Here is a 13664-nt window from a genome sequence, read left to right on the forward strand (position 1 = left end):
TACGAAGACTTAGTCAAATGTATCGGGAACGTTACTCCCGATAGGCCTACCACCAATAATTAAGCATGTAGCAGCAATTAAAAATATCACTGTAGGGACTTAGTCGGACATAGCCGGGTATAGCATAGTTTAATAGTTTAGTACTTGTGTCTAAATTGTAAAAAGTAAAAATAGCACGTGTCTCACCCCAAGTAAAGTAAGTAAGTTTGCTAGCAATAAAGAGGGGCTATGAATTAACCTTAAATAGCAGTTGAAGTATTCCACGCAAGAAGGAAAGTAAAGCAAGTAAGTGGTCTGGATATCAACCTAGAGGTATAACGTTTGATTAGTTAATGTCTAACTGACATAAAGTATGTTTATTAATAGAGCAACTATATTGACAGTGACGGTTTTCGAGAAAAGTTCCTATTTCTCAAAAGTTTCTATTTTTGGAAACTTACTATTTATGGAAAGCTTCCACTTATAGTAAGCTTCTAGTTTAAGAATGTTCGGGTTATAATTCTTAACAAAGATGTTGTACAATCTCGCCCAAACTTCATTGCTAACATGCAAGTCACTCGAATGATCTATTGTTACCGAGTGGCCCAGGATCTCTTGACCAGAATCTAAGTCTTGGCATTCGAGATCCACAAGCGTCCCATAATGGTAACAAGGATCACCCTAGGCCACAAGTAGCGGTGATGTTTGTAGTCTTTGTACGCTATCTTTAATTATAACCTTCACGTTAGGTACGTATATACATATATATTCATTAATTCGATTTTAATTATAATTCCTATATATTAATTCATAAAAATACTTTTATAATTTTTAGTAACAAATATTACTAATTATAATATGTTATTTATTTTATTTTTAATTGCATATAATTTATAACATTATTTACATGTTTTGGTAAAAAATAAAATAATAAACCGAAGTAAAAAGTAAAAAGTAAAAAGTTAGAAAAGAATACTTACTAGTAGTAATTCTTCAAAGAGAGAATGAGAAAAATTTTGGTGTGAGTTTGAATGAGAAATGAGGGGTATTTATACTTGAATAAATTAGGTAAAAAGAATAAAATAATTAAAAGAAAAAGAAATATTTTAATTTTTAATGGGATTTTAAAATTCAAAAGTATTAAATGTTAGGTCATGGGATAATGCACAAAATAAAATAATAAAAGTAGTTTTTCCATTATAATTTTTAATTAAAAAGTATTTTATTTATTTATTTATTATTTTTTTAAATTCATTTATTTTAAGGATTTTTTTTATATAAATAGACAAATTGATTTAGTGCTTTTCCAAGAATATTTGTCAATATTTTTTTATATTTAATTAATAAATACAAATTTTTCATAAAAATAATAAATAATTCAGTATTTTGTATTTTTAATAATAATTATGATTTTAATTATTAAACTATAGTTTTAGTAAGTTTGTAAATATTATTACATTTATATATATTTGGATTTATTATATAGTTAAATATATAATACATTAACTAAATAATAAAAGTGATACAAAGTTTATATAATTAGTTAAATTATGTCAAATTATATAAATTAATAATATATTATTTATTTAAGCATACATTGTTGACTAAAAATTACTATTCGGTTAATATTTAATTGTATATAACAACCCTTAATACATATAGTCAGGCAGATAACCCTAGGGTTAATTCAGTAAATTTAGAAGTCGAAAAGTGAGGGTTTTTACACCCGAATGATAAAACGAACTAGATCTGACGAATAAAACGTTACGCGATTTATAATACGCTAAATGAATAGTAATTCAAGAAATAAAACATAGGAATATTATTAAATTTATATAGAATATAGTTAACTCACATAAAATGGCATGGCAAGGATACTGGTTAACGATAGTTAAATACTTAACAGAAAAAGATAACGGAAAAAGTAGGGTCGTTACAGGGCGCATGCCCGAAAATCTAAGGTGAAAACCTGGGATAAGATGAAGAAGTTATTACGCTCGAAATTCGTTCCTGAAAATTATAAACACGTAGCTTTTTTGGAGTATCATAACCTTCGCCAAAAGAACATGAGCGTGGAAGAGCTCATTAGTGAGTTTCACAGCACTCGTATTCGTTTTGATGTACATGATGAAGAAGAGCAAGCGATTATACGTTTTTGGTTGTATTAAATTCTAACATCGCTGATATTGTAACCCTAAAACCTCATTGGACATATAATGATGTTTACCGATTTGCGCTAAAGGTCGAAAAACAACAGATGAGCAAAGGAAAATTTGCATTCACCAAAGTTGCTGTCCAGACTACCCCTAAGTCGACTGCCCTTACCCCGGACAAGGTAAATCAGTTCAAAAATAGCAGACACCAACATGGCATGTTACAAATAATCATGTCCCAAAGTGTTTTGACTGTCAAGTTTTTGGGCATTATTCACGGGATTGCCCGAATCGTCGGCCCATTAATTAATGTGATATTTTGATGAGGTCGTTTATGATACCGAAGACAAACAAAGTAGTCTCATTTTGATCATGAAGAAGTACTTTATCCGGATAAGGGGAATCCTTGGTCATTCACATGTCACCTAAAAAAGCCTCCACACCACCGAATGATAACACGTGGCTTCGCAATAACATCTTCCGAATGAAAGTAACAGCGAAAGGTACAATATGCTCGATGATAATCGACTAGGGAAGTTGTGAGAATGTGGTGTCTGCGGAGATGGTGGAAAAATTGGCTTTGACCGCATAAGATCACCTCGAGCTTTTTTAGTCAACATGGCTAAAGCGTGAAAATCACATAAAAGTCACAAAGAGATGCCTTGTTCATGTTTTGATCGGAAACACATACATGACCAAGTTTGGTGTGAGGTGATCCCTATGGACGTGTGTCACCTCCTTTTCGGGAGGCCATAGAAATTCGATAGGAAGACAAAGCACGACGTTTTTCGCAACACTTATAGTTTTGTCAAATACTGTATTAATATCACTTTAGCATGCTTGGATCCAAGACAAATGTCGGGTGTCAAGTCTGCCATGACCCTTAATAAGGTTGCCTTTCTTGGCAAGGCAAAAAGATGGTCCATCGCATTTGGTCTAGTTGTTACAGAAATAAATTTCGAGGTCCCTAGTGTTCCCGCTGACATTCAGGCACTACTTACCGAATACAATGATGTTTTCCCGGGAGAAATTCCGCCTGGACTGCCCCTCATTCGCGACATACAGCATTGTATTGATTTGATTCCTGGGTCAGTTATTTCAAATAAGCCTGCATACAGATTGAATCCAAAGGAGTTTGAGGAGTTTCAGCAGCAGGTTAATGAGTTGTTACTAAAGGGGTTGATCCATGAAAGTATGAGCTTGTGTGCTGATCAAGCCAAAATTGACTTGAGTGCAGTGATGTAAAATGACTAATGAAATGTCCCGTTCATATTGATTATAAACGTTCAATATTAATTGATTTCGTTGCAAGGTTTTGACCTCTATATGAGACGTTTTTCAAAGACTGCATTCGTTTTTAAAACAAACCATAACCTTTATTTTATTGACAAGGTTAAAAAGACACCACCTAGATTATCCAGAAATGATAATCTAAAAATATCACACTTACACACTACCAATACATATTGGTTTACAATATTAATATGTTACAACAAAATAAATCTCGAATGCAGTTTTAAACAATATTATACAAGCATGCTGACACCAACTCTTGTCCATATATTAGCATGCAACATCGAAAGCTCTTAATAATCACCTGAGAATAAACATGCTTTAAACGTCAACAAAAATGTTGGTGAGTTATAGGTTTAACCTATATATCAAATTGTAATAATAGACCACAAGATTTCATCTTTCAATAATATGCAATCTGCATAAAAATCATTCATATGGTTGAACACCTGGTAACCGACATTAACAAATGCATCTAGAATATCCCCATATATAAATATCGAAGTACTAAAGCAGTTCAAATTCTCTGACTGGGGCGTGTCAAAGCCCATAGATCTATCTTAAGGATTCTCGTCAATTGGTGGCAATTATAATAAACACCAATTCTTAGGCTACCAAGTTTAACAAGGGCGATATCCGGTATAACGATTCAATATAGAATGTAGTTTCAATACTTGTGTCTATTTTGTAAATCATTTTCAAAGCTGCATGTATTCTCATCCCAAAAATATTAGATAGTAAAAATGGGACTATAACTCACTTTCACAGATTTTCACTTCGTCGGAAAATAAGACTTGGCCACGGGTCGATTCACGAACCTATAACAAATATGTACATATATATCAAAGTATGTTCAAAATATATTTACAACATTTTTACTACGTTTTACTGTTTTAAGTTTATTAAGTCAGCTGTCCTTGTTAGTAACCTACAACTAGTTATCCACAGTTAGATGTACATGTACAGAAATAAATCGATATATATTATCTTGAATCAATCCATGACCCAGTGTATACACGTCTCAGGCTAGATCATAACTCAAAGTATATATATTTTTGGAATCAACCTCAACCCTGTATAGCTAACTCAAACATTACTGCATATAGAGTGTCTATGGTTGTTACAAACAATATATATACATGGGTCGATATGATATGTCAAAACATTTGCATACGTGTCTATGGTATCCCAAGATTACATAATATATTAGAATACATGTATATTACAATATGAGTTAGCTAGAATATGATTAATATAGATTTGTTACCAATTTTCACGTAGCTATAACAAGTAAAATTGTCCAATCTTGTTTTACCCATAACTTCTTCGTTTTAAATCCGTTTTGAGTGATTCAAGTCACTATGGTTTCATATTGAACTTAAGTTTATGAATCTAAACATAAATTTATAAGTTTATAGTCGGAAATACAGATTACAATTCATTTTTGTAAAGGTAGTCATTTCAGTCGAAAGAACGACGTCTAGATGACCATTTTGGAAAACATTCTTCCACTTTGAGTTTAACCATGATTTTTGGATATAGTTTCATGTTCATAAGAAAAATCATTTTCCCAGAAGAACAACTTTTAAATCAAAGTTTATCATAGTTTTTAATTAACTAACCCAAAACAGCCCGCGGTGTTACTACGACGGCGTATATCCGGTTTTACGGTGTTTTTCGTGTTTTCAGGTTTTAAATCATTAAGTTAGCATATCATATAGATATAGAACATGTGTTTAGTTGATTTTAAAAGTCAAGTGAGAAGGATTAACTTTTGTTTGCGAACAAGTTTAGAATTAACTAAACTATGTTCTAGTGATTACAAGTTTAAACCTTCGAATAAGGTAGTTTTATATATATGAATCGAATGATGTTATGAACATCATTACTACCTCAGGTTTTGTGGATCAACCTACTGGAAATGAAAAAAATAGATCTAGCTTCAAAGGATCCTTGGATGGCTTGAAAGTTCTTGAAGCAAAATCATGACACGAAAACAAGTTTAAGTAAGATTTCTACTCGAAATAAGATTGTTATAGTTATAGAAATTGAATCAAAGTTTGAATATGAGTACTACCTTGTATTAGAGAGATATCTTACTGTAATTAAGAAAGATTTCTTGAGGTTGGATGATCACTCAAAGTGGATTTGCAAGATTGGAAGTAAGCTAGCAAACTTGGAAGTGTTGTTGGTGTGTTCTTGAGTAATTGTTTTGTATCTTGGTTTATGTATGGATTTATGAACTAGATTGAGCTAGATTTTGTTAAAGATGATGAAGAACACTTAGAACAAAGCAAGAACACTTGAGAGAGAGTAATTTGATTCAAGAAAATAGCAAAGTGAATGTGTTTGTGAGTATGCTAGTTCACGTGAATTTGGTGTTTCCATATAGGCTCCATTAGTTTGTAATTTTGTGAGATATTTCATGCTAGATGTTAAATGATGGTTCCCACATGGTTAGGTGACTCACAAGGGCTGCTAAGAGCTGATCATTGGAGTGTATATACCAATAGTAAATACATTTAGAAGCTATGTATTGTACGAGTACAAATACGAGTACATACGAGTAGAATTGTTGATGAAAATGAATGAGGATGTAATTGTAAGCATTTTCGCTAAGTAGATGTACTTTGATAAGTGTCTTGAAGTCTTTAAAAAGTGTTTAAATACATTTAAATATACTACATGTATATACATTTTAACGGAGTCGTTAAGTCATCGTTAGTTGTTACATGTAAATGTTGTTTTGAAACCTTTAAGTTAACGATCTTGTTAAATGTTGTTAACTCATTGTTTATTATGTCTAACGAGATGTTAAATTATTACATTATCATGATATTATGATATATTAATATATCTTAATATGATATATATATATTTAAATGTCGTTACAACGATAATCGTTACATATATGTCCCGTTTCGAAATCATTAAGTTAGTAGTCTTATTTTTACATATGTAGTTCATTGTTAATACACTTAGTGACATGTTTACTTATCATTTATCATGTTTATATATAGTGTATCAATATCTTAAAATGATTCATATGTAATTAGTAAGACGTTGTTATAACGATAATCGTTATATATATCGTTTTCGAGTTTCTTAATTCAATAGTCTCATTTTTATGTATATAACTCATTGTTAAAATACCTAATGAGATACTTAATTATCATAATATCATGTTAAATATATATATATATATATATATATATATATATATATATATATATATATATATATATATATATATATATATATATATATATATATATATATATATATATATATATATAACCATATATATGTCATCATATAGTTTTTACAAGTTTTAACGTTCGTGAATCGCCAGTAAACTTGGGTGGTCAATTGTCTATATAAAACCTATTTCAATTAATTAAGTCTTAACAAGTTTGATTGATTAACATGTTGGAAACACTTAATCATGTAAATATCAATTTCATTTAATATATATAAACATGGAAAAGTTCGGGTCACTACAACTAACCTTCGGAAGGGGTTCCTCCGGTAGACGTGATGAATATGAGGATGTTGTGGTGGTTGACTTTTGCTGAGCCTCCAAGGTGAACTTAAAAGAGTGATCAGCAATGGTAAGTGTGTGTTGATCCCTTGTTAAATGTTTGATTATGGTTAGTATTTATAGGCATAAGATTGACAGTTACCAAGGATAACTACCATCAGCCCACTAACCCACGATTACTACTCCTGGAATCCTCTAATCATGACCACTACCTACTCCATGTTCTCCTAATTTATCGGACGGGCGAACAACTAAGTAAACCAAGTCAAGTCTCATTAATGGTACGCTACGGGTGGCGTAGCGTAATGATAACCGTGGTTTGAAGGCAAGGTTGACTTGATAGTACAGTTAGCCAAGGAGTTAAAGAATCCAAGTGTACAGTTAGGAGTTACGCCATGCGTCTCGCGTGACGCCATGGCGGGAAGTACGTCATTAAGTTCCCCCAGTTTGGTTGGAATCAAATTACTTTTGATTGTAACCAAACTAAGAAGAGTAAAATATTATAAATGACCATCATTACTGACACGCCGAAATCGTCAAATCATGTTCCCCCATAGATCCTACTAGGGGATGATGTCAGCAATCATCATTTTTACAGCTGTAACAATGAAATGCCGTGAATCCAACGGATGTGGATCAGCCTTCCCAGGACACGTGTTCGATCAGGATCAAAACCCACAATTCGGGCCCACGGTAAGTTTGCTCTATAAATACAACGTTTTTACCTCTTCATTTTTACAACTTTCTCTCCGCCTCCTAAGTATTTAAATAATTTATTCTTTACTTTCTTGATACGCGTGCCACTTATTTTCGAAGGTAAATAACTGTAAAAATGTCTAAGGCGAACGTAGCTACCGAAAATACAACCGTTACGTCAGAGCAGATGGAGAAATTCATAGACGAATATCCGGTACTGCGAGACGTACCAACGATGGTTGCGATTTCCAGGCAGCGTGCCGATGAGCCGCCGCAACATTATTTTACACTATATTGGAAGGCAGTTGTGTTAGCAACTTACGCTTCTCATTAAGCCCGTTTATAGTGTCTGTATTAGAGCACTACCATATTGGCATTTCACAATTACATCCACACGCGTGGCAGCGTGTTACTATTTTTGAACGTGTTCCGAGCAAAGTTTAAACTTACTGCGTCGGGAAAAGGGTGGTACACTTTCGAAAAAAAGTGTAACTTCACCACCAAGAAGTCTCCGTCCCTCCACGACTGGAGGGGCATGTTTTTCTTCGCTCATACCGATTTGCTGGGCGAAGGGCGTGCACACCTTGCGCAATAGCATTCTGTGTGTCAATCTGATGTCTCTAAGACTCCAGACCTCAACCAGGGGGAGCAGGAGTTGTTCAATTTATGTAAGGATGCCACGCTCAAGATGCATCCTTATGGTGAGGTGATGCTGAAACTTTACAACGTTCAGCATTATTGGCCATGGAAGGACATGGTGCCATTGATCCTATGTGACGGAAGAGGTATGCTCTTCGTGCCATAACGTCTTTAAATTTGTAAGTGTTCTATTTATACAATTTTTCTAACTCCATATAATCTTTTGCAGAGATGGAGTTTAACAGAGTTCTCCGCCGCCTCAATCTTGAAGGTATATCATTAAAGAGATTTCCCAAGGCCAATCTTCCAGAAGGCCATCCTTTGAAGGATGGAGGCGTTGCAGCTGGCTCTTCCAACAACACTGCCAGTGATCAACATACTACCGGCTCAACTCCCGCGACCAATACCGATCCTATTTCCGTTGCAGCTCCCCCACTTCAACCGGAGCAGCAACAACAACAGAAATGACACCGCTCTCCCCCCAAAGTGACCGTCACGGCTGGCGGTCACAAAAAGAAGAAAATGGCCTGCGAAGTTGCAGAGGGCAACTTAAAATTTTTTGAGGAGATTCCCAGCAAAGGTGGGTATTTTGAAAACCCTGATAATAACCCTGCTACATCACCAGAATCTCAATGGGAGAAACTAATCAAGTTTGTTATTTCTCCAGGGTTACACATGGGAGTCCCCACCGTCTATCTTCAAGATTCCTCCGATGCCCAAGGAAAGGCGTCGGAGAAAGATAAACTGACGATCTTAGGCTCCGACGGTGCGTCCGATCAACACTCCACTTCCTTGGAGGAGCCTTACTCTCCTGGCTTTGGGAAGCAGCCTACCTTCAGCCACTTGGAGACTATGTGGAACATTTCCCACAGCGACGCGCTGTCGCAATATGAGTACCTGCAACGGATCTGCCCTCTGATGCTCTATGATGCAGTCAGGTGAATTTCCGAGAGCGCTGCTTGCCGTGCCAGAGTACAGCATATCTATGAGGGTTTGGCACTGACCCGTGATGAGATCCAGTAAACCATTGAACTGGATCAATGCGCCCGTTGCGCCAAAACCAGTGGCAAAGAGCTGACTGTCGAGATTGTCAAGGTCAGGGAGGAGCTGGATAGGATCAAGCAGATCGTTGTCGAGGCAGAGGGGCAAAAGCAGTAGGCCCTAAGGGAGGCACAAAGGGCTATCAAAGAAATAGCCCTGCGTACTGAAAAGGAGCAGACTGCGCTGAAGGATCTGGAGGCGGCGCATAAAGAGATGGCAGAGGAGAAAGCTAGTAAGGATCTCCTAGTCGCCCAGAACTAAGAGCTGTCCGCTGCCAATAAGAAGGCAGCGAATGATTTTCAAGAGCTTTGTTCCCTCATCCCTGCCATTTTTTCTAAGGCTCTCAAGACGCTAGAGGTGAAGGAACCGTTCCAGAATTTGGTAGACGCTACAAAAAAGGTAGAGCGTTTCGACGCGTACACTATATTAATGGAACATGTGGAAATAGCTTAACCAATTCCGGAGGCGATCCAAGAGATGGCGGATGAGGACGCTTATGACCTCCATGACGCGACGGTTAATGCCTGCGTGGTGATTAAGGAGCCGTTTATTGAGCAGATTGGGTCGACGCCGGACCTTGATTTGAAAAAAGTGAAGAGGATGATCCCGTAGTTGTAGGGATTTTTGTAATATTGTAATTTTATTTCATATGTAATAGACTAGCAATATTAATGAAATATTGTTTCTTTATGATACTTGTATTTTGTTTACCTTGTTGAGTGTTCAGAACTTGATCCAAGGTATTCAAAACATGTGTATGCATGCTCCGTCGTCACGGTTGCGTAACGTTTTTCAAAGTGACACTTGATGATTGTCGACAGTGCATTCATCTACTTAATGCTGAGATTAATGCGACGGATACGAAATCCGGAGGCGTCCCTTTCCGAGGCCTAGGCGTACCTTCAATACGCCAGGCATCGCTAATGCCGTCCAAAGATTAGATGATGTCTTTGTTCATGGCATAAGTAATATGTGAATGGACTTACATTTATAATGCCGAAACGCAGCCATAATAGTTACACAATACATTAAAAATGAAAAATGAGCAATGCATTGAATTGAAATAACTGAAACAAAGTTTAATGCGCGACGTGCTTACATTTGTGGTGATCAATCACAAACTTAGGTAAAATGAAAAAAAGTTTTTTAACAATGAAAAAGCTCAAAATACTTAAACGTAGAACTTCTTTAAATTGGTTGCGTGCCAAGTACGCGACACAAACTTGCCATCATGCTTCTTCAGATTATACGCTCCGTTTCCCAGAGCTTCTGCAATCACATACGGGCCTTCCCAGTTGGGTCCCAATTTGCCAGTATCTTCGACCTAGCTAGCATTGTTGTTACGCCACACAAAATCACCGAGACGGAAAGTACGTTCCTTTACATGTTGGTTGTAGTACTTGACAATTTGCTGTTTGTTAGACGCCTCCTGATGGCGGCGATGTCACGCCTTTCCTCCAACAAGTCCAAATTTTCCTTCAAGCTAATTACGTTGGACTCATCATTGAACTCCATTACGCATTGCGCAGGGACCACAATTTCAGCCGGTATTACCGCTTCGGAGCCGTAAACAAGGTTGAACGGCATTTCTCTGTTGCTTCCTTTGGGTGTAGTTCAGAACACCAATAAGATTTACGGAAGCTCATCCGCCCAACCCTTCCTATCCGTATCCAACCTTGCCCGTATCCCGGCAACAATGTCCCTGTTGGTAACTTCAACTTGACCATTTACCTGAGGGTGAGCGACAGAACTAAAGGTCTGTTTAATATTCAACCCGTCACACCATAATCGAAATGCGTCGTGAGTGAACTATTTGCCGTTGTCACTTAAGATTTCATGTGGTATTCCGAAACAACACACAATTTCCTCCCAAACAAAGTTCACAATCTATTTACCCGTTATGCTTTTCAAAGGTTTGGCTTCAACCCACTTGGTGAAGAAGTCAATCGCAACAACCAAGTGCTTTCTGCCCGGGAAGGGTCCTACCAAATTAATTGCCTATTTGTAGAAAGTCCAAGCAGACGTGACGGGGATGAGCTCATGCGCCGGCATGTGAATTTTCGGAGCGTGACATTGGCATGAAACACAAGCTTTGATAATTTTTTTCGTATCACGGTAGGCCAAAAATACCCTAACCGCATTATCTTTCCCACAACGGTCCTAAACTCTACATGCATGCCACAAGTCCTTTCATACACCTCCCTTATGATTGTTTCTACTTCATTCGGACCGATACATCTTAAAAGCGGTGCCGTAATGGATTTCTTGAACAGAACTCCCTCCCTTAACATGTACAAAGGTGCTTTCATACGAATCTTTCGTGCCGCTGCCCCGTTCGACGGCAACGTCCCGTTCTTAAGATACGAAATGATGGGACTCATCCATGTCTCTATCTCCTCCACGGGGGCCACTTCCTATAATATGTTACATTGCAAGATAATCAAGATATGAAAGTGTACGTTGTGTTTTGAATTGATTATGCGTATAGCATTTTTATTATCGAAGCGCGTCGATACCTGTACCACGTCAGTGGATTTTTGACTTAGGACCTCCACCCAAACGTCCTTTGCGAAGTGACTAAACACGCTTGTTGCTAGTTTACTGAGTGTGTCGTCTTTTTTGTTCATGGACCGCGACACTTGCGTGATTGAGAAAAACTTGAATTTGTTGGCCATTTCTTCCGCCAAGCTTAAATATTTTTGCATTGCCAGATCTCTAGCTTCAAACGTCCCGTTCATCTGATTCGCCATGAGCTAAGAATCGACCGATACCTTTAGGCCTTTAATTCCCATCTTCTCAGCCATTCGTAAACCAGACAGCAACGCCTCATACTCAGCTTCATTATTGGAGGCGGGGAACTCGAAACGCAACGCGTAAGTATGTTCCTCACCTTCCGGACTAATCAAAATTAGTCCTGCACCTGTACCGTCAGAACTTGACGCTCCGTCAGTAAATAGTTCCCACGCGACGGTATTTGGTACTTCTTCGACGACCGGCTCTGGTGGCGCGGTGCATATAAATTCAACCATAAAATCTTCCATGATCTGGCCTTTCACGGTGGTACGGGGGGCGTAACTGATTTCATGTTTGCCCAGTTCAATTGCCTACTTGGCTAACCTGCCAGAAACCTCCGCTTTGCTTAACACCTGCATGAAAAATCTGTTAGAAAAATTTCCTCCACAATGCTCTGGTCCTAATCGTCATGCCGTACCTGCTTAATGGGTGAATCAGTTAGCACTAGCATCGCGTGTGCCTGGAAGTACCGTCTCAGCCGTCTCGCGATGTAGACTAATGCAAAAGTAAGCTTCCCAATCAATTTATAGTTAACTTCGCCATGTTGCAGCACTTTGCTAACAAAATAAGCTGGCATCTGTGTACCGCCTCATTCCGAGATGAGGACTGAGCTGATAGCTTCAGCCCTGCCGCCAAATAAATTGTCAAAGTTTCTCCTGAAAGCTCAACACGTTAACGTCAAGAGATTCATACAAAAAAGATCTGTAAAAATACCATGAGATGGCTACTTTACCACGTACCGGGGTGGTCAGTGTCAGTAACGTCCTGATTAAGGCCTTCATCTCCTGAAAGGCGTGATCCGCTTCGGGAGTCTAATCGAAATTCCGTCCAACGCTTTCCTTCAACACTTTGAAGAAGGGTAACGATCTTTCGGCTACCTTTGATAGGAACCTAGACAGTGCCGCCAGCTTGCCGTTTAAGCTTTGTACCTCCTTTTTCATTCTTGGCGCTTCCATTTCATCAATAGCTTGAATTTTCTTAGGATTTGCCCTGATGACGCGCGTCGTGACAACGTGTCCCAAGAATTTCCCTTCCTTGAATCCAAAACTACACTTCTCTGGATTTAACTTCATGTTATCTTTCGTAATGAATCAAACGTTTCTTGTATGTCTATTAGAAGATCTATTTCGGTATGGATTTTGATAACGATGTCGTCAACGTATGCTTCCACATTTCGACTGATCTATTCTTTGAACGCGGCATCGATCGATCGCTGGTAGGTTGCACCTGCATTCTTTAATCCAAAAGGCATCTTTTTGTAACAAAAGATACCCTGATCTGTGTGGAACGTGGTTTTGTCTTCGTCACGTTCCGCCATCTGGATTTGGTGATAACCCTTGTACGCGTCAAGAAGCTTTTGAAACGGAAGCCAGCCAATGATTCCACCTTCCAGTCGATTTCAGACAACGGATAATTGTCCTTGAGACAAGCTTTATTGATGTCTTTGAAGTCTACACACATCCGCCATGATCCGTTCGCCTTTTTTACAAACACCGGATTAGCAACCCACGTCTGGTATTTAACTTCCC

General features: G+C 37.5%; 2 protein-coding genes across 2 annotated transcripts; both read right to left on the reverse strand.

Moving 5' to 3' along the window:
- Positions 1-10974: 10974 nt before the first annotated feature.
- Positions 10975-12092, reverse strand: LOC139849527 (uncharacterized). The gene is made up of 3 exons (XM_071839175.1): positions 11859-12092; positions 11457-11756; positions 10975-11100 (listed from the first exon to the last, which is right to left on the reverse strand). Exons 1-3 carry the CDS (start codon positions 12090-12092, stop codon positions 10975-10977), a joined length of 660 nt encoding a protein of 219 aa, XP_071695276.1.
- A 3-nt stretch (positions 12093-12095) lies between these two features.
- Positions 12096-12712, reverse strand: LOC139849528 (uncharacterized). Its single transcript, XM_071839176.1, has 3 exons — positions 12554-12712; positions 12460-12488; positions 12096-12417 (listed from the first exon to the last, which is right to left on the reverse strand). The coding sequence occupies exons 1-3, from the start codon at positions 12710-12712 to the stop codon at positions 12096-12098; spliced, it is 510 nt and encodes a 169-aa protein (XP_071695277.1).
- Between the last annotated feature and the right edge of the window lie 952 nt (positions 12713-13664).

The sequence above is a fragment of the Rutidosis leptorrhynchoides genome, chromosome 5 (assembly GCF_046630445.1).
Source record: "Rutidosis leptorrhynchoides isolate AG116_Rl617_1_P2 chromosome 5, CSIRO_AGI_Rlap_v1, whole genome shotgun sequence".
NCBI classification, from domain to species: domain Eukaryota; kingdom Viridiplantae; phylum Streptophyta; class Magnoliopsida; order Asterales; family Asteraceae; genus Rutidosis; species Rutidosis leptorrhynchoides.